The 21,467-nt window shown below is 43.5% G+C and overlaps 3 protein-coding genes across 18 annotated transcripts in view; 2 read left to right on the top strand and 1 right to left on the bottom strand.

Moving 5' to 3' along the window:
- The first annotated feature begins 497 nt into the window (after positions 1-497).
- mastl (microtubule associated serine/threonine kinase-like) lies at positions 498-7,889 on the top strand. 2 transcript variants are annotated; one of them, XM_076971003.1, is made up of 13 exons: positions 498-1,467; positions 1,624-1,761; positions 1,928-2,067; positions 2,183-2,271; positions 2,402-2,508; positions 2,641-2,803; positions 2,915-3,090; positions 3,320-4,372; positions 4,761-4,902; positions 5,186-5,203; positions 6,183-6,296; positions 6,457-6,558; positions 7,158-7,889. In XM_076971003.1, the coding sequence occupies exons 1-13, from the start codon at positions 1,300-1,302 to the stop codon at positions 7,313-7,315; spliced, it is 2,568 nt and encodes an 855-aa protein (XP_076827118.1). In that variant the 5' UTR covers positions 498-1,299; the 3' UTR covers positions 7,316-7,889. The 2 variants fall into 2 exon arrangements, with proteins under 2 accessions (XP_076827118.1, XP_076827119.1); XM_076971004.1 differs by lacking the exon at positions 5,186-5,203 and having other exon boundaries at positions 502-1,467.
- acbd5a (acyl-CoA binding domain containing 5a) lies at positions 7,882-16,879 on the bottom strand. 4 transcript variants are annotated; one of them, XM_076971021.1, is made up of 13 exons: positions 16,726-16,879; positions 16,196-16,311; positions 15,604-15,724; positions 14,949-15,021; positions 14,715-14,832; positions 13,721-13,939; positions 13,373-13,561; positions 12,614-12,705; positions 12,214-12,433; positions 11,643-11,842; positions 11,433-11,492; positions 10,998-11,107; positions 7,882-9,713 (listed from the first exon to the last, which is right to left on the bottom strand). In XM_076971021.1, the coding sequence occupies exons 2-13, from the start codon at positions 16,269-16,271 to the stop codon at positions 9,701-9,703; spliced, it is 1,491 nt and encodes a 496-aa protein (XP_076827136.1). In that variant the 5' UTR covers positions 16,272-16,311; positions 16,726-16,879; the 3' UTR covers positions 7,882-9,700. The 4 variants fall into 4 exon arrangements, with proteins under 4 accessions (XP_076827136.1, XP_076827137.1, XP_076827135.1 ...); XM_076971022.1 differs by having other exon boundaries at positions 16,196-16,282; XM_076971020.1 differs by having other exon boundaries at positions 16,196-16,343; positions 16,726-16,853.
- A 393-nt stretch (positions 16,880-17,272) lies between these two features.
- The window catches only part of abi1a (abl-interactor 1a), a 38,239-nt gene continuing 34,044 nt past the window's right edge, over positions 17,273-21,467 (top strand). For 5 of the 12 annotated variants that reach the window (XM_076971008.1, XM_076971012.1, XM_076971009.1 and 2 more), the window contains exon 1: positions 17,274-17,461. In XM_076971008.1, coding sequence (XP_076827123.1) covers positions 17,345-17,461 — 117 coding nt within the window. In that variant the 5' untranslated portion in view covers positions 17,274-17,344. Of the gene's footprint in view, positions 17,462-21,467 lie in introns of all 12 variants that reach the window. The other 7 variants (XM_076971013.1, XM_076971011.1, XM_076971015.1 and 4 more) reach the window with 4 other exon arrangements.

The raw sequence follows: 21,467 nt of genomic DNA, 5'->3' as shown, positions 1-21,467 counted from the left end.
CATGTGACTTTTAAACATAGCAACTTTCTAATATATCACCCTTAATAACCAAATATAATGTTTTACAAAAACATTCCCATGTCATGTTTCTCAAGGAGCAACCGTCTAGCGAGATTTCCTCACAAATACACTGTCTCGTACCAACACATCGCTCCTGAACAGTAGGCGGCGCTGTTGGCACACTTTACCAGAGACCGTTGATAGATTTAAAAAGTAAACGTCCAACTACGACACGTATTACTGTATACTGTATGTGCACGAAAAGAACTACGACGCTTTTATTAATTTGCGACTCTCCATTTCACTTAAATGTGTCAGCGAATGTGTTGGACAGCTTTCAATAAATTAACTTAGATCTTTTTAAACAAGTTTAAAAGTTTTTAGCAAGGCATGGGATTCTATATTTACTGAAGGTAAAGCTGTGTACTTAGTTTGTGGAAACAGCTGTTTAAGGACTGCAAATTGAATCGCCATATATAAATATTATATATATATATGTAGTACAACGATTAAGAAAATTTGTGAAAGCGATAATAAAAATGGCTTACAATGTAAGTCTAACTTATTAGCCGAAGGCTGAAATTGACTGGTTTACCAGACTACCTAGCCTAATTCTTTATGGTAATTATCTTTATGTAAATGTATATTTAATGCATGTTGTGCTCTGTAGACTCCTCCGTCTTTCTCACTACGCCGTGTCCTAAATGTAGACAAGGGTGCATTACATTTGGTGTCCACTAGAGGGCTTCATGCCAAAGTGTGCTAACTTTAGTAGTCCAATTTTTTGCCTAATGTAAATTGGGACTATTTCGATATATTTAACATTTTACATATTGAAAACGTTCATTTTGAAGCCAGGTAAATCTAAATATTTAAGTAGATCATGTAACATAAAATCTGACCCACAGCAGAGTTTTATTCTTGACATCAATAATTATTCATACTCAAGGCAAGTACTGGTCTGCTTCACAGTAAGACCCCAAACAAGGTGCACATTTCAAAATTCAAAACAGTATTCCTTGTTTGTCAAAACTGGCGATGGTCCTAGTGGATATAAACGCACCGATATTTGCAGTTTTACTGAATACCATGTACTGTTAGCTGTTAGCAGCTAATGTTCTCGATAAGGGGTTTGGCAGGGATTTTGCATCGGTTTCACGATGTTAATTTTTGAACTAGCTAGCTAACTTACTGTGCAGATGAGAATGTGTCTCAGCAGATCACACACTGGAGACAAATAGGCGACAGTTTATAAAATCACTCTAGGTAAGATCACTCTAGGTAAGATCATCTTCAGCAATGGAAGCGCAAGAGCAACCAGACGGGTCCAAGCGTGCGAGCAGCACAGATGTGCCCAAGCCGCCCTCCATCGACGAGTTCCAGGTGGTGAAGCCCGTCAGCCGCGGCGCCTTTGGAAAAGTCTTCTTGGCTAGAAAGAAGAGCAACTCAAAACTGTACGCTATAAAAGTAAGGACATATTCACACACTGGCTTGTCAAGTGTGTGTGTGTGTGTGTGTGTGTGTGTGTGTGTGTGTGTGTGTGTGTGTGTGTGTGTGTGTGTGTAGCAGCTCATAAAGTCTGTGGATACAGTTACTCAAGTGGTGCATTTGTTCTTTCATAAGGTGGTGAAGAAGGCGGACATGGTCGATAAGAACATGACTGACCAGATGCGGGCTGAGAGAGACGCGCTGGCCCTCAGCAAAAGCCCTTTCATTGTACACTTGTATTACTCTCTTCAAACGGCCAGCAAGGTGTATTTGGTATGTAGAAGCAGATACCGCCGTTGTACTCACTGAGACGTTCACGCGAGCCCTTGACTGAAGTTGGATTTGTTTTTAACATGAAGCATGAACCAACAGGTTTAAGGTGAATCGATGTGTCAAAAAGAGAGATTTTCAAAGAATTAAGACATGTTTGTTTTCTAAGGTTATGGAGTATCTCATTGGCGGAGATGTGAAGTCTTTGCTCCACATCTATGGCTACTTTGATGAGGACATGTCAATAAAATACATTTCAGAGGTGGCGCTGGCTTTAGATTATCTTCACCGACATGGAATCATTCACAGGTACTTGTTATAAAAACTTGTACTTCATAGGTAGTAGCCAATTTTGTGTGTGTGTAGTTTTAATTGAAGTTATCAGTAAGTAAAACAGTTATCAGAAATATGTCTAATTTCTCAGAGATTTGAAACCTGACAACATGCTGATCTCCAATGAAGGACACATTAAACTGACCGACTTTGGCCTCTCAAAAGTGAAACTTGACAGAGGTGGGTTGACATTCACAGTTTGGTTGATTGACCTCTGCTTAATGCAGAATGTAAGTCTGTCAAATGAGTTTCCAGACCTGATTCATGTCCAGACATGCCCGATAGAAATATTTATGTTCATATTCTCCAGAACTGAGTCTCATGGACATACTGACCACGCCCTCTTTGTCAAAACCAAAGAAAGATTATTTCAGAACACCAGGTCAGGTCTTGTCCCTGATAAGTTCCCTTGGACTTGTGAGTATAATACCATTCTTATGTTTGTGAACACATAATGTGCTGTAGATTTTAATGTGGGTTCTACCAATTGGCCACCTGATGTATCACACATGCAGTGGTTTGTCTTCTCCCAAACGCACACACAAACAGAAGAACACTCCTGTGGAGGGCAAGCGTCCCAGCAGCACGTCCGCTCTGGCCAGCCCTGGATCCTGTGGGAAAGCTGACAACAGCAAAGGGTCCTTCTGCTCGCCTCTGCTGACCAGAAGGAGGGAGCCCATGTCCTCACCCATGTGCCGCTCCCGAGCCCTGGGTAACCAGCGCATGACCAGTGCGCTCCCTGACCTCTGACCTGTCGGGACACGTTGAGCAGCATTCCCTTTGCAGTTGGCTGATCCTGCTTTCAGTGCACTTGTGTGTTCAGTTTCAGGGGCTAACAGCGTGTTCAGTCCTAGCCTCCTGGCTAAAAGCCTGACACCGAGGCTGATGAAATCCAGGAAGCGGTTTGAGACGTTAAGTGCTGGCAGTGCCCACTCGGGGCTGCGGCTGTCCACCACAGACTCGGAGAGCTGTGTCAGCCCACAGTGGGAGGAAGAGGGGGTAAGCAGCCTTACTATGCCTGTGTGTGTTGTGTTGCATGGAATTGGGAGGGTATGTAACAAGATGAGATGTCGCATAATTTAAGTCAGCGTTGTCGCTTAGTTGAAAAGGTACATTCCTTTTAATCAGGTTTTACTTTTTGCCTTACGTTTTAAAACACTGACAAAAAATATCCTTCTTTTGTAAATAAAAACATTTGAGAGAAACAATGAATGTCATGCAATTGCAGAAATTAGAAGGTGCCGAAAACCTCCTGCCTCCAAATGGAGACGATGTAGTTCGCAAGAAGCCTCTTGTGACAGCTTTGACCGGAAAGACACCCATTCCAGGAAACAAGACTCCACTGAAACCCCTCCACAACCTGGACCTCAGTTCTCACTCTACGTATGGAAGACAGCCACTTGAAGACATCCTCACAAAACCCAAGAGGAGCCTTAGCTGCTCCGAAGAGAAAGTGTCTGTTCTGAAGCGAAGTTCCTCAGTTAAACGCCAGTTCACAGAAGTTGACAAGAGCCCAGAGCAAGCTGAGATCCACGCTAAGAAGAGTGGTGGTCAGTACAGGCGATGTTTTCCCATTCCAGGCAATCACACGGAAGCCCATACAGGTCTGACGGGGATTTTCTCCACCGTTGGCTTGGGGAGTAAAGGTGCACTGTGGAAGGAGTCCGGCAGACAGCAGGGGGTCCCTAATCAATCCAGCCCCACCAACGTGGCCAAGAACCTTCTGTGTGAGCTGGATGAACATGGGGAGACCAGCATCGTCATGGGTGGTTTGGACTTCGCCTCCTCGCCCGGCGAAGAGAGCGAGCCGAGGAGGAACCTCAGCCTGGACTCCGACAACTCGGTCAATGACATGTCCATGATCGCGGCCACGCCCCCTCCGCGCTGGTCCAAAGACCGTGTGAATGTTGCTGTATCACCATCGGCTGAGGACCTGGGCAGAAAGGAGATGTCTGCCAGGGTTCCCCTGCAGGCGGGTGTCGGTGGCTCAGCGGTGTCCCTGAAGCAGCCCAGGGCGGATGGTCACGGGGCTGACATGGACTGCTCGGCGTTGGGTCATCCCAGCGTTCACTCCAGCGGCAAATTCTTTCTCAAGCCCCGCAATGTGGTGGCGTTCAGGAGCTACTGCAGCTCCATCAACCGCTCCACCGGCTCCTGCTGCTCCCGCCTCAGCCTGGTCTCCATGGACACCATGGACGTGTCCACCTCCTTCCACAGCGCCCCCACTGCCGTCACGCCTGTGCAGAGGAAGACGTCCAGCGTCAACAGCTCACTTTGCCAGGTAGACCCGCACAGAAAGGAGGGTAAAAGGAAACTTGCGCAAAGCTGTGCTAGTTACGTTTAACTAAACTTTGATCCAGATGCTTGTGAACCCCTTTTTAATTGCTGTAGCTTTCCTTGAATGTGTGATGTTTGCTTAGACCTGCATATTTTGAAACCCCTTCACCCCCCTACCCTGTCCTGTTTTGGAATGCACCCATATTTTTGTCTTCACACATTTGGTGTGTGTGTGTGTGGGGGTGTTGTGGGTGTGTGTTTGTGTGTGGTTTGGGGGTGTTGTGGGTGTGTATGTGGTGTTGTGGGTGTGTGTTTGTATGTGGTGTGTGTGTGGGTGTGTGGTTGTGTGTGTGGTTTGTGTGTGTGTGGGTGTGTGTTTGTATACATCTTAGACTCCACAGCCGATGACCTTATCTCACACCCCATATCGAACACCCAAGAGTGTCCGCAGAGGTCCTGAGCCAGTAGAGGGCGCTCCCATACTAGGAACCCCTGACTATCTGGCCCCAGAACTCTTACTGGGCAAAACGCATGGTAAGAGGAGACAGAATTAACCGTCTGATCTAAGATCAGTTTAAACGTGCACCTTTGGGTAGGTGCTAAAGGCTTGAGGCTAATTCTGCCACAGGGTTGTGCAAAAATGTGCTTTAGATGGTTATATAATAACAATAGTAGTAATAAATAATAATGATAACTGAAAATGGTTAAGAACGCTTTTCATACCTTTGGCATGAACATGAGGCGGATTTATGAAGTTGCATTTTTGACTGTCATGGCCCTCTGAATGCCTTGTTCATGGATCCTTATGTTTGTGCAGGCTCTGTATGTGAATGTGGTGAGTATGTTATAAACCTGTGGCCTCCTGCTGATTTATCACTGCGTTAGTGCATGAGCAGGTTTGTTCTCTCTAAAGGAGGTGGTACTTCATTCAAAAGCCCTACCTCGGCTAATAATGGCACGCTAACGCTAGCTACGTCCTGCCAGCGTTTATATGCCATTAGCCATGATGGTGGAGTTTGGTGGAGTTTATGGAGGGAATGGCTCACTAATGCCATTATGTGGATGGGCAGCTGCTTCCTTGGCTGGCTGTGCTTGGTTTGCCATTCTTACAACTGCAGTGCTGCTCTTTGGACTTGGGAGTTATGGCGTAATCCGCTGGAAGGCTAGTCCCGAAAGATCCCCAACCAGTCCACCAGCTCCAACCAGCTCTGGTGTGTTATGGGGTGGAACAGATTAAATTGTGAACTAGTTGGGGGTTCTCGGTGATTGGTGTAGACATCTGGAAGTGGGTTGATGTTCTTGCTGCTTCATTGGCACTGTAGCCAGTTTTGGTGATGGAACCAATTGTAATTCAACACAGGCAGACGATCCTACATCGATACAATGGGGGACATTAACAGTCATATTCACAGTCAGTAAGATTTGGACTACTGAGAGGGACTACTGGTGGAAGGCTGTATCCTCGTCAGGACCCTAGTTCAGTTTTTCCACTGAACACCCGTGTGTCTTTACCTCTTTCCTGGCCAGTAACACTGTAGAGAATAGTCTAACTAAGTGTTGGCCATTTTTACAGCCATAAATGAGTTTTACATTTTAAATCACTAGCTCACTGTGTACAGACTACCTCTTTTCCTGCTTAAGAGTACCACTAATAAACTGAAAAATTATGTAACGTCTAATCTAATGTAAACCCACTATAAATTTGTCATGGCTTTGACACTAAGCTAATGTCAATGTTGCTGTCCCTGCTTCCACAGCTGTAGAACAGGCTGGTTGACACTTTTAACTAAGTCTGGTTGTTCTTCCCCACACAGATGTCATGGTGGACTGGTGGGCTCTGGGAGTGTGTCTGTTTGAGTTCCTGACTGGAGTACCACCATTCAACGACGAGACTCCTCAGCTCGTGTTCCAGAACATTCTCAACCGAGGTTACCGACATCCTTATCATACACACCAAAACAACATGCAGGCCAGATTCCGTATTTTAAAATAAATCTTGAAGACACGGGTTGATGTACATGGCTATGAATCTGTAAAGTGTGTTGTAATTAATCCTGACGTTTGTGATCCTGATGTCGACGTGAGCAGATATTCCATGGCCTGATGGAGATGAGGAATTATCCCAGAACTCCAGGAATGCTATTGAGATTCTCCTGAGTACAGACGTGAACGAGCGAGCAGGTCTGAAAGGTGAGGGCAGGATCCTCAGGAACACTGTTACAGCTCTTAGAATAAACATTCTGCTGTAGCTCTTGAAGTACCAGCTATGCACCGTGATGTGCCACTGGAATGATGATCAGTATTGAGCACTTAATATCTATTATCCATGATTACTTTTTGTATGCAAAACATGTATGGAGAAAAAAAACTAACACGAAGCTTTGAAGCATTTCGCAGGGCTAGAACTATCTGGAAGTGACTTCTTGTGAGGCTATGATCACTTCAGGGTTAGCTTCCATGAGTTTTGTTACTCAATAATGGAAACGTAACAGACAACAATCTAAACTGACTTTCTAATATTATCCTTGTTCTTGCTTGAGGGGATGTTGCTACCTTCTTTCAGTTTGGCCGTAGGAATGTTTCCAAAGACAAACAAGTTTCAACTCATGAACCCTTTGTGATCTGGGCAGACTTCATGAGCATTACTGGTGCACCAAAATGGTGCAGACGTTTAACAAATTGCCAAGTTGTGTCCAACATTGCTGAATGCGTATTCACGTGCCTTTGGCACACCACTGGTGGTGAACAGTGTGCTGATTTAGCTTTGCATCCTCCGGTTTCTCCGTCAGAGCTGAGAAGGCACCCGTTCTTCACGGGTCTGGACTGGGACAACCTCCAGAACCAGACCATGCCCTTCATCCCTCAGCCCGACGATGAGACGGACACGTCGTACTTCGAGGCGAGAAACACGGCCCAGAACTTGGTTATGTCTGGCTTCAGCCTGTGACCACACCCATCAGTCACGTGATGGTCACGTGACACACGGAGCACGTGTGTTAAGGACTTCTGATGCATACACTAGTGGGCTATAACAATTCCTTCTCTCATTTAACCTGTTTATAAATGTTCTCAAGGTGTTGTGGTTTCAGCTCAGATTACTTAAATGATCATTTAATTTAATTAGTTTTTAGTGTGAAATCTGCCATCACACGAAGTCAAAGGACTACACCTTTACCAAAGCTGCTTTTGTCTAATACATGCATGTGCACGTCGGAGGTTCTGTACAAGATGTTCGTTCCTGATTTATATGGTGTCTCCTCTCATGTCCAGTTCCCAATTTGCCAAACCCAATTCCAGTAAAGTACACTGGGGTGTGTGTAAAATGATTCATTATAACACTACTGTATGCAGGCTTCAGAGCCTTTCAGATGAGATGGCTCAAATATTTAATGTACTTCAGTGACCTAATTGTGTATTTAAATAATGTGTGGGAGAGGAAAACAACATTGTTTTATTAGAACTTTTTACTGCACTGGATGTAAATATTACAGTACATGTTTAATAAAAATATCAGTATCTCAGTTTTGGGACCATTCATCTGTTTTTACTCATACATCTTTAAAATGTCACACATTTCTCTAGCCAGACAAATATTCCTGATTACAGATATTCAACCAACGATCAACATTTTAGAACTCCGTACTCATCCTGCAGATGTTGGAGTTCATGTTTTGTGATTTTTTTATGCTAAAACACAACCACCATTACTTTGTTAAAAGATTCGATTCACTCTCAAAGTCTTTTTTGCAGAGGACCAGTGTCCTCAAACACTTGTGAACCGTTTTTATTTGTGCTCCAGGCTCACGATGTGAATGTGCACAGATGTTCATTTGAAGGAGAGAAAGTGGCTAATCATTATCATTTCATTCATTAATAAAAAGACGTTTCTAATCAAAACGGACCTTGAACATACACACTCTCACCTAATTGCTATTAAAAAGTCAGAAATCAATTCAATATAGTTTTAAATACTACTTTACAGTATGTTACAATTAAAATATCACTCTGAATTTCATATATATTATATTGTTCTATTACTAATATACAGGTATTATAGGTATCAACAGTATTTAACAATTTACACTAATAGGAAACAAAATGAAGTTCAAAGGATAATTCTAAATACAAATGCATTAATTTTTGTCAGTCTAAGGCAAACAGCAGACCCTGACTCAATGTGATGGACAGCAATGCATCATGCTTCATACTGGGGGGAATTAGAAAGACGATATCATAATTTAAAGAATTAAATACTCTTTATGAATTAAGGTCAATGCTTGCATGTCATTATCATAGTTATAATGGATATGCTGAATATGTAAGAAAAAGCATTTGTGGCATTGGTCAGGGCCAACATTCTCCATCATTTATGTATATTTCCCCCCAAATATCCACAGCAGTAATGTTGCAAAATGTTCACCTCTTTTTATGACTTGCACTGCCTTCCTCTCATTTCAGTCCTAATATGCGAGACTATGGAATATGGCTTTAGTTTGATTTAGTTTAGTTCTCTTGCGGGTGTGGACAGTAACTATGGAGCTTATCACACTACAGCCTTTCATTATAGTTTTACCATATTCTGGGATGCTGCATTACAGTTTATAAGGATCATAACCCATCTCCACTGAGTTTTAGAAATCACAACAACACAGGACGCATTAAGCAAAAACTCCCATCCCATAGTCCACACACCAGTGTTCCTACACCAGTATACTCCACACACCAGTGTTCATACACCAGTATACTCCACACACCAGTGTTCCTGCACCAGTATACTCTACACACCAGTGTTCCTACACCAGTATACTCCACACACCAGTGTTCCTACACCAGTATACTCCACACACCAGTGTTCCTGCACCAGTAGACTCCAGACACCAGTGTTCCTACACCAGTTTACTCCACACCTCAGTGTTTCTACACCAGTATACTCCACACATTCTGAGGGATTACTAACTAGCAGCTTTATGCATGAGGCTTTCAGGTAAACTGAAGCAGAATGAGCAACACTTTAACTATGAGCTTCACATAAATATTATCATAATGCCCTGTTGGATTTCAATATGAAAAAAAAAGTTTTGTTTACTACATTACTTCTGTTTTTTTCTCAAACCAAGCAGTTATAATCTTAGTTCATATTACACTAAAAAAGTACAAAAAGCCTTTATGATTATAAGCTGCAATTTCATCCATTCATCCGTTACGTCTGTTGGGACGCGTAGTGCTGCCATCATAGTGCAAAAGCAGTAGTTAGGGAGATGGGAGGACAGACTGGAGCAGGCTCCCTTGACCAGGGGAGAGGGCCTGTCAAACGCCCTGAGCACACGCCTTCTCAGTGGGTTCTTCTACAACAGAGCGGTAGACAGAGAAACAATTAGCAAACAAGGAATTAGAAAGTCGGAATTTATACCACGCATTTTCTAACCCAATACAAAGCATTACATTTAAACAAAATTACATTGCATTAACATTACACATTTGTTACATTGCTGTGTATTATATAAAAAGTAACATCCAACACAAAGTCTCAGCACACAACAGTCTGAAATGTGAACACTGCACAGCCACGTGTGCTAGTCTGATATGTAAACACTGCACAGCCACTTGTGCTAGAGTGTGATATGTGAACACTGCACAGTCACGTGTGCTAGAGTGCGACATGTAAACGCTGCACAGCCACGTGTGCTAGAGTGTGGTATGTGAACACTGCACTGCCACGTGTGCTAGAGTGTGATATGTGAACACTGCACAGCCACGTGTGCTAGAGTGTGATATGTGAACACTGCACAGCCACTTGTGCTAGAGTGCGATATGTGAACACTGCACAGTCACGTGTGCTAGAGTGCGACATGTAAACGCTGCACAGCCACGTGTGCTAGAGTGTGATATGTGAACACTGCACAGCCACGTGTGCTAGAGTGTGATATGTGAACACTGCACAGCCACGTGTGCTAGAGTGTGATATGTGAACACTGCACAGCCATGTGTGCTAGAGTGTGGTATGTGAACACTGCACAGCCACGTGTGCTAGAGTGTGATATGTGAACACTGCACAGCCACGTGTGCTAGAGTGTGATATGTGAACACTGCACAGCCACGTGTGCTAGAGTGTGATATGTGAACACTGCACAGCCATGTGTGCTAGAGTGTGATATGTGAACACTGCACAGTAACGTGTGCTAGAGTGTGGTATGTGAACACTGCACTGCCACGTGTGCTAGAGTGTGATATGTGAACACTGCACAGCCACGTGTGCTAGATTGTGATATGTGAACACTGCACAGTCACGTGTGCTAGAGTGTGATATGTGAACATTGCACAGCCACGTGTGCTAGTGTGATATGTGAACACTGCACAGCCACGTGTGCTAGATTGTGATATGTGAACACTGCACAGCCACGTGTGCTAGATTGTGATATGTGAACACTGCACAGCCACGTGTGCTAGAGTGTGATATGTGAACACTGCACAGAGCCTCTCTATGTTTGGTAATTGAATAAGAAACAAACCTTATTGGGATGTTGTTTAACTTTCTGTTCCCCCATCCTCTGTGTATTTGTCTCCAGTATTCAACTTTATATAAAAATTTTGAACAACAATGTAAAATACCAGGTTGTGTACGCATTTACCTTCTCTGTCGCTGAAAATACAGACGAATAAGCCACTGTGCTATAAAGGGCCAAACGACAGCAAGGGCCACTGTAGCAGGGGACACATCGAAAGGCCACCAGGAATGCTTCTGCACACAGTACACACACACACACACACACACACACACACACACACACACACACACACACACACACACACAATACTGTAGCCACTGAAGAACTAGTTCTGAGCTTACTGTGACTCATTACATGCAATTACATGCACAGGGAGAGAGAGATTCAAAATTGTACTGAAAACACATTTCTAAACCAAACAATTAAAGCAATTTCAGTTTAGCAGAGTGAGTTGACCTTGGCTCAGTTTTGAATACCAAAGTTCAGTCACTCTGACGGGCCCGTGGGTCAGCACGCAAACAGCAGTCGCCCTGGCCTGCTCAGAGTGGCCCCAAGTACCTTCTGAGGTCTGTTTGCTGGTGCTAGCAGGTATTCCGATGGCAAAGCTGCTACTCTTGCCTGGGAAGAGAGAAATATCCGAATGTGTGCTATGCGGTAGTGGCAATGGAACAGAAATTTCATAAATGAAATGCTCAAATGTCCAGACACCCATGAAGGTCACTGCATGTGAAATGCACAAATGGCTCTTACAGAAGAACTGTTTCTAACCTGGGAGGCTGTAAGAGCTTCTAGTGTATGCAGTCTCTCCAGGACACTCTGCATGTCCTCCTGGAGGCGGGCCAGAGCCATGACGATCTGCTCGTTAAGGTCTCCGCCCACGCCCCCGTTAGTACCCCAGCGTTCTCCGTCACCTCCTCCACCCTGTAACGGCCCTGGAGTGCCAGACCCCGGGCCTGGAGACCTGGAACCTGACAGACACAAGCAAACAATTAAAGGGATAGTCTAATAACAAAAACATACATGTCTACAAGTCTAGTAAAACTAGGAAGTCTAGTAAACTTCAATTAGCATTCTGCAAACGAGGACATGCTAATTGCCAAATATCAACCTCTTTACAGGTGGACACATAGGAAAAGGTTATTCCTTTTCTTGTTTTCTGAACGTATTTTTTTATGGTCTGATTTTGACCATCTAGGCTTGTTTTATTGGTTACATATTCATGCCAATGCCAAGTGCATTTAAATTAACTGTTAAAGGTCCTTCATGGCCAGGACTACAACTCCCAGCTTGCCTGCACTACTGTAATGCCAGTGCAGTGCTCCGTGTAGGCAGGCTGTACCTCGTCTTCTCCCAACCATGGTACTGCCCGGCCTGCCCACACTAAGGCTCTGCCTCTGGGCCCCACCGCCGCCACCCTTCCCGTCTTCTCCACCATGCTGGACGCTGTCCTGAGCCTCCTGCACAATCTCGGGGCCCGGCCCTGTGAGCGGGGACTCCTCCAGAGAGGACAGAGTGCTGGGGCTCTCACTGAGAGAATGGTCCACACGAGCCTCACGTTCCTGAAACACACACACACACACACACACACACACACACACACACACACACACACACATATTACTAATACACAAGCTCATTTTGGCATATTGAGTCATGTCACAAACTCATTTATGTTTTGATAGACGTTTTGTGAGATTAAGACTGCTCAGTGACTTTCACTATATCTATCTATATTTTACCTCATCAACTCCAAACTGGTCCATGGAATCACAGTATACCTCACTGTCAGAATCACTTGCCACATGAAGGAGGAGTCCATCTTCAGTGCCATCTTTGAAAATCAGAATGCAATTAAAGCTGGCACTGGCTTTAACCATAATGCTATTATTAATATGCTAGATGCATATAAAGTTAAGATGTCACCATAGTTGTTTTCTGAAATTGCTATACAGTGTACTAGTTTTTAATTATTTTATTCTAAACAAAATCTGGACATTAAAAGTAATAGAATCTACAAGAATAAGTCCTTAAACTCCAAGACCCACTGCTCAATCCAGACTCTCATTAATACATAACCTTTATAACAGTTTCAATGTAGTTACTGAAATCACAATTCACAATTCTCAATTAATAATGTGACCTAGCATTAATAACTAACTCTGGCTGACATGTATAATATTAAATGAATAAGATGAGGAAAATGTTTTAGCATTAAATATATAAATTGTAAAGAACTGATAGGTGAACAGCTGAATAGCACTAGCTGAATGTCAGTGTTAAGGCCTATGGGTGTTTTGAAGGCTGGTGGTAAGAATGTGCTGTCTTCATTATACGACTCTCAGAGTATGATAAGAACATTATTCATCAAAAAGCTTGTGCAGAAAAATAAATATATACAAAAAAAAAAATCTTATTTCTCGAACTGGTAACATTGCACGTAGAGTATTTTTTTAACACCATTAACACAACCCTACCCATACGCTCTTGGACTTCCTCACCTGTGGTGTGATTGCTGACGTGACTAATCGCACCATTCTGGGTGACCCGGTCCCTCTCCTCCTCCCGGTCTGTCCCATTGAGAGCGGACCTGGTGCCGTGCACTCCGTTTGGCAGGGAAGCCTCGCTCTGGCAAACACTGCCATTCGGGAGACTTTCAGCTTTCCCAGTTAATAGCTTTTTCTTTGGCACTGTGGCAGAAAAGAGAAACCTGCATTCAAATTTTACTCTTTTACTTGAACTTGTTAGTAGGTTTTAAATACCTCCGGCTCTTATGACAGCATGAGTGCCTCCACCCTTTATTACATGCTTACCACAGATTAGTCAAATGCTTTTCTTTGACATTTTACCTTGTTTTATATGCTCCACCTCTTCCTCCTCTTCATTCTCATCTTCATCATCACCACTGTCGTCGTCCTCATCATCATCATCGCCGCCTCTGTCCTGTTGCTCGATCTGTTTATCGCTGTTTTTCGTAAGATGACCGTCTAAGGTTCCGTTCATTTGCATATTTCTGATAACGCTCTTACTGACCTCCGTGGAAGGTGCAGTTAGCATACTCCCCAAACCTACCAGCAATCACAGCACACACTTATCATGTTACAGCGATAGCTTTGGAAGTGAAGGCTTTTGTTTATCTGTATGATCTGGGCTGTAAAATCTAGTTTAACATTAATACAAACAATGACACTGTCTAACTAGGAGAGAGGAGGGGATGGGCAGCAACACAAATCTACAGCCGTACCTAAACTCATTCTTCTACAGCCGTACCTAAACTCATTCTTCTACAGCCGTACCTAAACTCATTCTTCTACAGCCGTACCTAAACTCATTCTTCTACAGCCGTACCTAAACTCATTCTTCTACAGCCGTACCTAAACTCATTCTTCTACAGCCGTACCTAAACTCATTCTTCTACAGCCGTACCTAAACTCATTCTTCTACATTCAAAACAGGAAGTGCAATCAGTGGGTGAACAGACTTGCCTTCCATTTGTCTAGCAAATCTTTCCAACTGGGCTAAGCACCAAACCAAATGTACACACATGCACACAATAACTTTAAAATGAAGAAAGTGTTACATACTGTAATAATACCAATGATGTTCAGAAAAGAAACTACCACTCAACTGTTTTTCTGGGTACTTAGTATAAATGGTCACAAAGGTACAGATAATTAAACAAGACAACAATCTTTTTGTTTTATATAAAATATAGTGTACAACATGAAACGTTAAACATTAAAACATAAATGACATTTTTTTTAGACTAAATACATTATCACACATAATAAAGACATGAATACAGATTGTGTGTATAGTTAAGCCTGTTGTGAGGTCCCTCACCTGTGCTCAGGTCTGACACATGTCTGATCTTCTTGCCTTCATCCACGAGCTCGTAGAAGGGCCCCAGGATCTGTAGCAGCTGCTCCACCTGGTCCGTCATGGGCATGCTTTCTAGGATCTGAACATTCAAACAAACCAGCAAAGGCAGCAAGAAAGAGACAGGTTATAAACGCTCTGGCACATGACTGGAGAACAGCACTGGCAAAACAAACAGACTGCACAAAACACAAGTACCAGCTTCAGGTCTTCCACGTATGCCATCATTGCCTCGTCCTTCGGCATGTCTCCGAGAGCGTGCCAGGCATCCCTATAAACAAACAAACAAACAAACAAATAAACACACTTCTTGCAGGGACTTTTGTATTGCTAAGCTGGTCTCCATTTCCGGTGTCTTGTCATGTTACATGGTGCAGCTGCAGGTCGAGGAGTAACCACACCATCTGTAACCATATTTCAAGGACTTTCAGATGTTATTGTTTGCAGAGTTGTGTGCAGCTCAGGGACAACTCCGATCCAAAGAATGTGAAAAACATCACAGCATGAGTGAACTATTGTGATGAAAACGGTCACTGTACCATTAAGTTTCCTAGTATGGCAAGGAGAACAATTTTCATGGCCAAATATTTCTGTCTGTTCTGTTTGCACACAACAATGTTACAACTCAGTTATTCAACAATGTCAATGTAGTCCAAATGTGAACAACAAGCTTTTTTTTATATAACTGAACTTTCAACTTAACAAATGTTTGGTTTACTCCCAGTATGTCAGAGGTTAATTCCAAAGGACAGTGTAATATTCTATTGACCAATAGTTGTTGCTATTGTTGCAAAGTGCTAGAAAACCAAGAAAAACCATAATCTTCATAAATGCTGTTCATCTCGTCTGGTACCATTTGACTTTTCCAACAGGGTCCCAAAAACCTGGCCGGGGAATGCTGCATGGACCTTGGGTGGCCTGCTTGTAGTAGCTGTAGAACTTTAACATCATTTCATTTGATGGCTGAAATGAGCCTGTAATATGAGATAAATGCATTGAAGTTAGTTATTTTAGTATTTTATTATGAAATAAATGTTACCCAATCATATCCATGCCCCCCAAAAGCTCCATATGTAATCTCAAATTCTCTGCGGCATTCTAAACGTTTGGCTTTCGGTAAAAGCTCCATGCACTGGTGTACTGGACTTTATGGTGAATTTGACACCAGTAATCCTAACCGGACAAAATCCAGTCTCACAGGTCAAGGCCAGCCTGATAGCACACGCAAGCGCTGATCCAAGATCTGTAACACGTAGGTTCATCCCGAGGAGCCCTGCACACTATATCCAAGTGCTCCCTCCTGTTTTAGTGTTCAACTTTGGAGGCTTGGTCGATTAAACACGCAGAGCAGTCACTCCGCATGGAGCGCTGCTGTCAGACAGCTATGTGGGTTAATGCAGGCTTATACAACGTTATCAAGCCGTCCTGCTTTAGCGAGATCTTACCGTTGGGAGGTAAACTCTGGATCACTTTGACCGCTGCCTCGAACCTTTGCTCGTGGATGGGTTTGGTACTGTCCATAATGTCGCTAACTGGAAATCACCAGATCACCGAATCAAACCTAAGGGGAAGATGTAAGGGGGAAACTAGGAGCTTTGTGAACGAGTTTCCGAAACAACACACACACACACACACACACACACACACACACGTTGTTCCAGTGTAACTATGTTGTCAAACCTCACAGGCTTGCATCAACATCAAGACGTGGGAAGCCCCGTTTGTCACAGTGTGGCTGCAAAGTGCATTTATCTGCATTTCACTGTATTTTCTATAAGCCACGGGACACCTGCGTCTCAGAGGAAGACTGGTGTCTATTATTAACCAAAGGCAACAATCAACTATTGTCGCCAATGACAGAGGGTGGAAGATAACGTTACAAATAACGTGCATCGCATAACATTTCCACTCGACCCTTCCTTACAACAAACCATACAGTGCGAAACAAGCGTTTTACAATTAGTTAATCCCTTACCATTTGTTTGGTAGATGGCAACCTGCGATGAAGACTGCGACCTCGCAAATACGTTCCTGACAGTCACCGTACCCGAAAGATGCGATAATGTATCGTAGGGAGTTGTAGTTCCGTTATGGGAATATGCGCGAAAGCCTCGTTATGGCTCACGAACAACATTTCGCGAGGCAGTTAGTAAAATACTCCAAGTACCACAATGCAATGTTTAAAGGCCTTCTCACCAGGAACTGTAGTCATTTTCACGCGCTTACTCCCGGCGGCCTGTACCTCACAAAGCATCCATAGTACATAGTAAAACTAAATCTAAAAATTTAACGTATATTTTTCACGTTATAACGAGAACGTTTAAGACGTGAGTTTTAAAGCTCGCTAAAACGCTACTATATTAAGTCATGAAGGAGGTATGCTATTCCGTTCCAATGTAAACGGTGTACTGTTAAACTACATGTCCCACAGTTCCTTTCGCTCTGCTACACCGTTCCCCCCATGAGTTGATAGGTCGCGCTGTAAATGAAAGCGAGGCCAGGAATCCCACAATCCCGAGCGGGGGAGCCTGTGTGTCAGGGCTGAGGTGGTGGCGCTAATCACAGGACGAGGACGCTATGCGGAGGGATGTAAGATGGCAGAGCTGCAAATGTTGTTAGAAGAGGAAATTCCTGCCGGTAAAAGAGCTCTAGTAGAGAGTTACCAGAACCTCACCAGGGTAGCGGACTACTGTGAAAGCAATTATGTTCAGGTGGGTGCGAAAAATTAAATTTGTACGTTGTTTTAAGTAGACACACATGATCGCTGTCAGCCCGTAGGCTCTTTGTCGTTGGCTGGTGGGAGAACGGGGAGGTGGTGGTGAAGTCCGGAGCTGCTCCGCGCCTTCGTGTACACGCGGGTTTTAACATTAATTCTCTTTAATACACCAGCGAGCGACACTGGGGTTTTTTCCATTCATTCAGTTAATTTGAACGATTTTTCTATTGGTGTTTGTTCGTTTACACAGAGGGTGTGTCTGACAGAAATCTTTAAGCTGTCGCAATGTTTGCGTGCTTCATGTCCCTCAGTTTTTCTCTCGGGACGTGAAAGTTAAAAAAAATAGTTTTTAAAGATATTTTGTTTGACAAATCCCACCTTCCAGACCTACAATAAACAATAAAACTTTCCCCAAACTCGTTTTAAACTAACTAGTAAAGTTATGGGACCTACGCTCCCTTCGTTGTCTTCCACGTATCTGATCCGCAGATGTGGGCTCGCTGTACTGGGAGCTACTTCAGTCCTCTCAAACATGATGTGCTTCACCAAACACGTTATTTAGTAGTTTTATTATTTCGATATTATTTAGTTATTTAGTAGTGCAGGTTCACCAAACACGTTATTTAGTAGTTTTATTATTTAGTTATTTAGTAGTGCAGCTTCACCAAACACGTTATTTAGTAGTGCAGATGTTTGACACTAGCATGAGGCTAAAATATGTCATTTTAATTTCTCCTAATGCAGTTCAGACATGTGTTGACATATCAGCGCTTTCGGTGCCCAGCGTTAGGAGTTCGTTCATTTCAGTTTAGAAAATAAGTTTTTAAAATGACATTTGATAGGACTATTCCCAACTATTTTTTTGTTTGTATATCTGGATATTTTGTTTGACACCTTATGAACAGGGTTAGTTTAGTACTGAAACCCTAATTGGTGAACATATGAAACACCAGAAAACGTGGTAAGCTGCATTCCGCCATGAACCCTGCCCATTTGTACTGCCATACCCGTCTCAGTCTCTGAAGCTGTTAGCAAGCCCTGTTAAAACTTTAGATTTAGTGGCTTGTAACAGCTCCTGTCTGTCTCCAGTTGTGATCAAACCTTAAACACTTTTGAGGGTGCTTGGAAAGATCAGTTGATTAGGTGAACATTCCTTGAATAGAACTTGCTTTACAGGTAGAGCCAGAGCTGCTTCAGATCAAGTCTCCTGTGATTTGGTGTGATTTTAAGATGGCAACCTGATCTATATGACTGACTGGTGAAGGTGTAAGTGGCACTCCTTGTCGTCTCTCTCTCTCTCTCTCTCTCTCCTCTCTCTCTCTCTCTCTCTCTCTCTCTCTCTCTCTCTCTCTCTCTCTCTCTCTCTCTCTCTCTCTCTCTCTCTCTCTCTCTCTCTCTCTCTCTCTCGCACACACGCACACACGCACACAAATTGCCCATCGTGACATCTGTGTTCATGTTGTAACTTGACATGGTGCGTAGAACTAGCAATATGTAGCTTTTAGCACCCACCCTCAAAAGCATTCTGCTTCTCAGAGACATTCTTTTGCACAGGACTGTGTGTTTAGTCGTTTATATCGCCATAGCAATGAAGAACATGCCATGCTGCAGCAGATGGTGAGTTTGTCTGTGTAAAGAGGGCAGCCACCGTCCCACTTTGTGGCTGAGCGCGTGTACGCATGCATGTATTTGAAGCATGTGCAGGAATGTAGAGGCTATTTGTCATCTTCAGTCTTGATTCCTGTTTCCTGAGTTTCTGCTGACCTGATCAGATGTTCCTCTTCTGGCCAGACTGAAGTGGTGGTGGTGGTGGGGAGGGGTTGTGGTCCTCAGACTGGGTAGTGGATCAGTGTGTTCTGCCTCTGAGTCAAGAGCTTAAAGCGTAATGTTTTTTATTTATATTTCTGGCATTTCACAGACGTTCTTGTCCTCTGCAGTTTACAAAAGTTCCAAAGTTGTTCACATCTGCAAATAGACTACATGGGTTTAGAACTGGCGTACCCATGGGATATTGTATTGTATGGATTTAGACTTGTAGTCATGTAGTCATTATTCTAGGGCCACTATATTTGTAAAATTAATATGTTTGCAATTAGGAGCAAAACATCTGCCTAGAGGCAGCTTCTTTCTCCAAAGATTAAAGTTCATGTTTGGCTGCAACATGAAGCATTGTGATTGAAGACAATGATGCATTCTTATCAGCTTGAGAAGATCTGGCGAGACCTGCGTGACCCGCCCGTATCAAGCACCCTCATGCCGGCCCGTCTCCACTCTCATCCCAGACCTTCCTCTCCCCAAGCCAGTGAAGCATGGCTGCTCTGAAGATTTTTTTTGCAGATTTTTTTTTGAAGATTTTCTGATCTTTTGGAAGGGTCATCAGGCAGCATGCTGTCTTCAGCCCCTGTAGCGGGAGTAGATTTGTGCCAGGATGCCTTAATGAATGCGGTGCCACCTGGGTCAGCTGGCAGGAAACATGCAGACAAACCCCCCCCCCCCCCCCCTTTCAGGCGTGATTAGCAATTAACCTTGCTGCAGTCTTCCATTGGTGTATTGTTTTTCTCTTTGATTTATATAAACATGCTACCTCATCTAAAGCAGATTTTTGGTCAGTCACTCGCATTAGTCTCTTTGTTTAATTCCAAAGGTGAAGCCCACCCTCTCTCACTGACTCTCTGCCACTTTCTCCTTTATTTCTATCCCCTCACTTCAGGTTGTTTTTTATTGCCGCCACACCTCACCCTTTCTTCCCACAGTACGGTGCAGGCACCACACCCCACCACTGTCAGATCAGCATCAGTGCTGCATGTCTGTGCCCCTTGAGGGTTTGGCTTCACCAAACCACACAGCTGCATGGATAGTGGGAATGTTGAACCCTCACAGTAGAGCCAAACAAAAGCCTTGCATGTATCAGGACCGTGTGTGTGTCTGGGGGGGGGCTGTTGGAGCAGGTGCTGATTGAGGTGTATGAGGACTTGTGTACACAGTGCGTCAGTGCAAACCTGTGTCCTTTTAAGGGGGGAGTTGCATTGAAAACATGTTCTTTCTTATTTCAGACATGCCTTTTGGCATTAGCTATGTTGAAAACTGGACTTGGATTTCATCCTTCATTGGCTTGTACAATCGGTCCTGATCAGAATCTGGCCTCAGTGTAGACTCTCTTGTATCGTACCTTATCTGGCCATGGCAGTGTAATGAAGGACTGAAGGAAGACTGCCCTTGATGTCCATGTAGTGTGCAGGCTTGTTGCGATTCTTGCATAATGGCCCGATGGTAATTCAGTTGATGACGATGATTTTGTCCTGACTACAACAATGCGGCTGATGTAGCAATGATGTGGTTTCTGACATTGTATGTGTATCAAACTGGACACAAGCGCCAACAATGCCCAGCTGTTATATGGGGCCTAGTCCATTAATCTTCATTTCTTTTGTTTATGATGGGTAATCATATACATTAGTCCATAGGCTGTTTTAGAAATGTACCACATAAGTGTGCTTGCTGTGAATCGTTAATTCAACTGTTAATTGCAATTAATCCTCAGCTGTAATGATCGTGACGATCCTAGCAGGCAACTGTCTCTGGGCAGGTTAAGTCAGGCACTGCTCTGTGTTACTAGCCAGTACGAGCAGGAATTCATTCAGAAGCTTTGTACATAGTGACATAAGTGATCTAGAAATTGTGAAAATATTTTTTGGATTCTCCATATTACTGCTCATGGACTTTGCGCTAAAAAGAATTGAAGCATAAAATGCAGCAGCATAAGTGAATGAATGAACTCTTGTCTTTGTGGCATTTTTGCCTTTCCCCTGTGTTTGTTCTGGTGGTATTTTCATGTGGTCTTATTCTCACAAGTGGTTCAGTGGCTGTAGATAAGGGTGACTTTGGCACCAATAGGCCAAGTTGATATAATGGCTATTATGTCTGCTCACTGTCACTGCTATATCTTCATGAGATATGGATTAGTTTGAGATCGTAAATTCCCCAATGCCTGGCTCTCTGAT

This window comes from Brachyhypopomus gauderio, chromosome 13 (assembly GCF_052324685.1).
Source record: "Brachyhypopomus gauderio isolate BG-103 chromosome 13, BGAUD_0.2, whole genome shotgun sequence".
Taxonomy (NCBI): Eukaryota; Metazoa; Chordata; class Actinopteri; order Gymnotiformes; family Hypopomidae; genus Brachyhypopomus; species Brachyhypopomus gauderio.
This window is presented reverse-complemented; position numbering and strand designations above follow the sequence as displayed.

Bases quoted from the DNA above. Each gene is read 5' to 3' on its own strand.
- mastl (XM_076971003.1), top strand. From the start codon at position 1,300: ATGGAAGCGCAAGAGCAACCAGACGGGTCCAAGCGTGCGAGCAGCACA. The intron at 1,762-1,927 runs GTATGTAGAAGC...TTGTTTTCTAAG, and splicing joins CGGCCAGCAAGGTGTATTTG to GTTATGGAGTATCTCATTGG. The intron at 2,804-2,914 runs GTAACCAGCGCA...TTGTGTGTTCAG, and splicing joins GTGCCGCTCCCGAGCCCTGG to TTTCAGGGGCTAACAGCGTG.
- acbd5a (XM_076971021.1), bottom strand. From the start codon at position 16,271: ATGGACAGTACCAAACCCATCCACGAGCAAAGGTTCGAGGCAGCGGTC. The intron at 15,725-16,195 runs GTAAGATCTCGC...CTCATATTACAG, and splicing joins CCAGAGTTTACCTCCCAACG to GCTCATTTCAGCCATCAAAT. The intron at 12,434-12,613 runs GTAAAATATAGA...TGTGTGTTTCAG, and splicing joins ACCAGTTTGGAGTTGATGAG to GAACGTGAGGCTCGTGTGGA.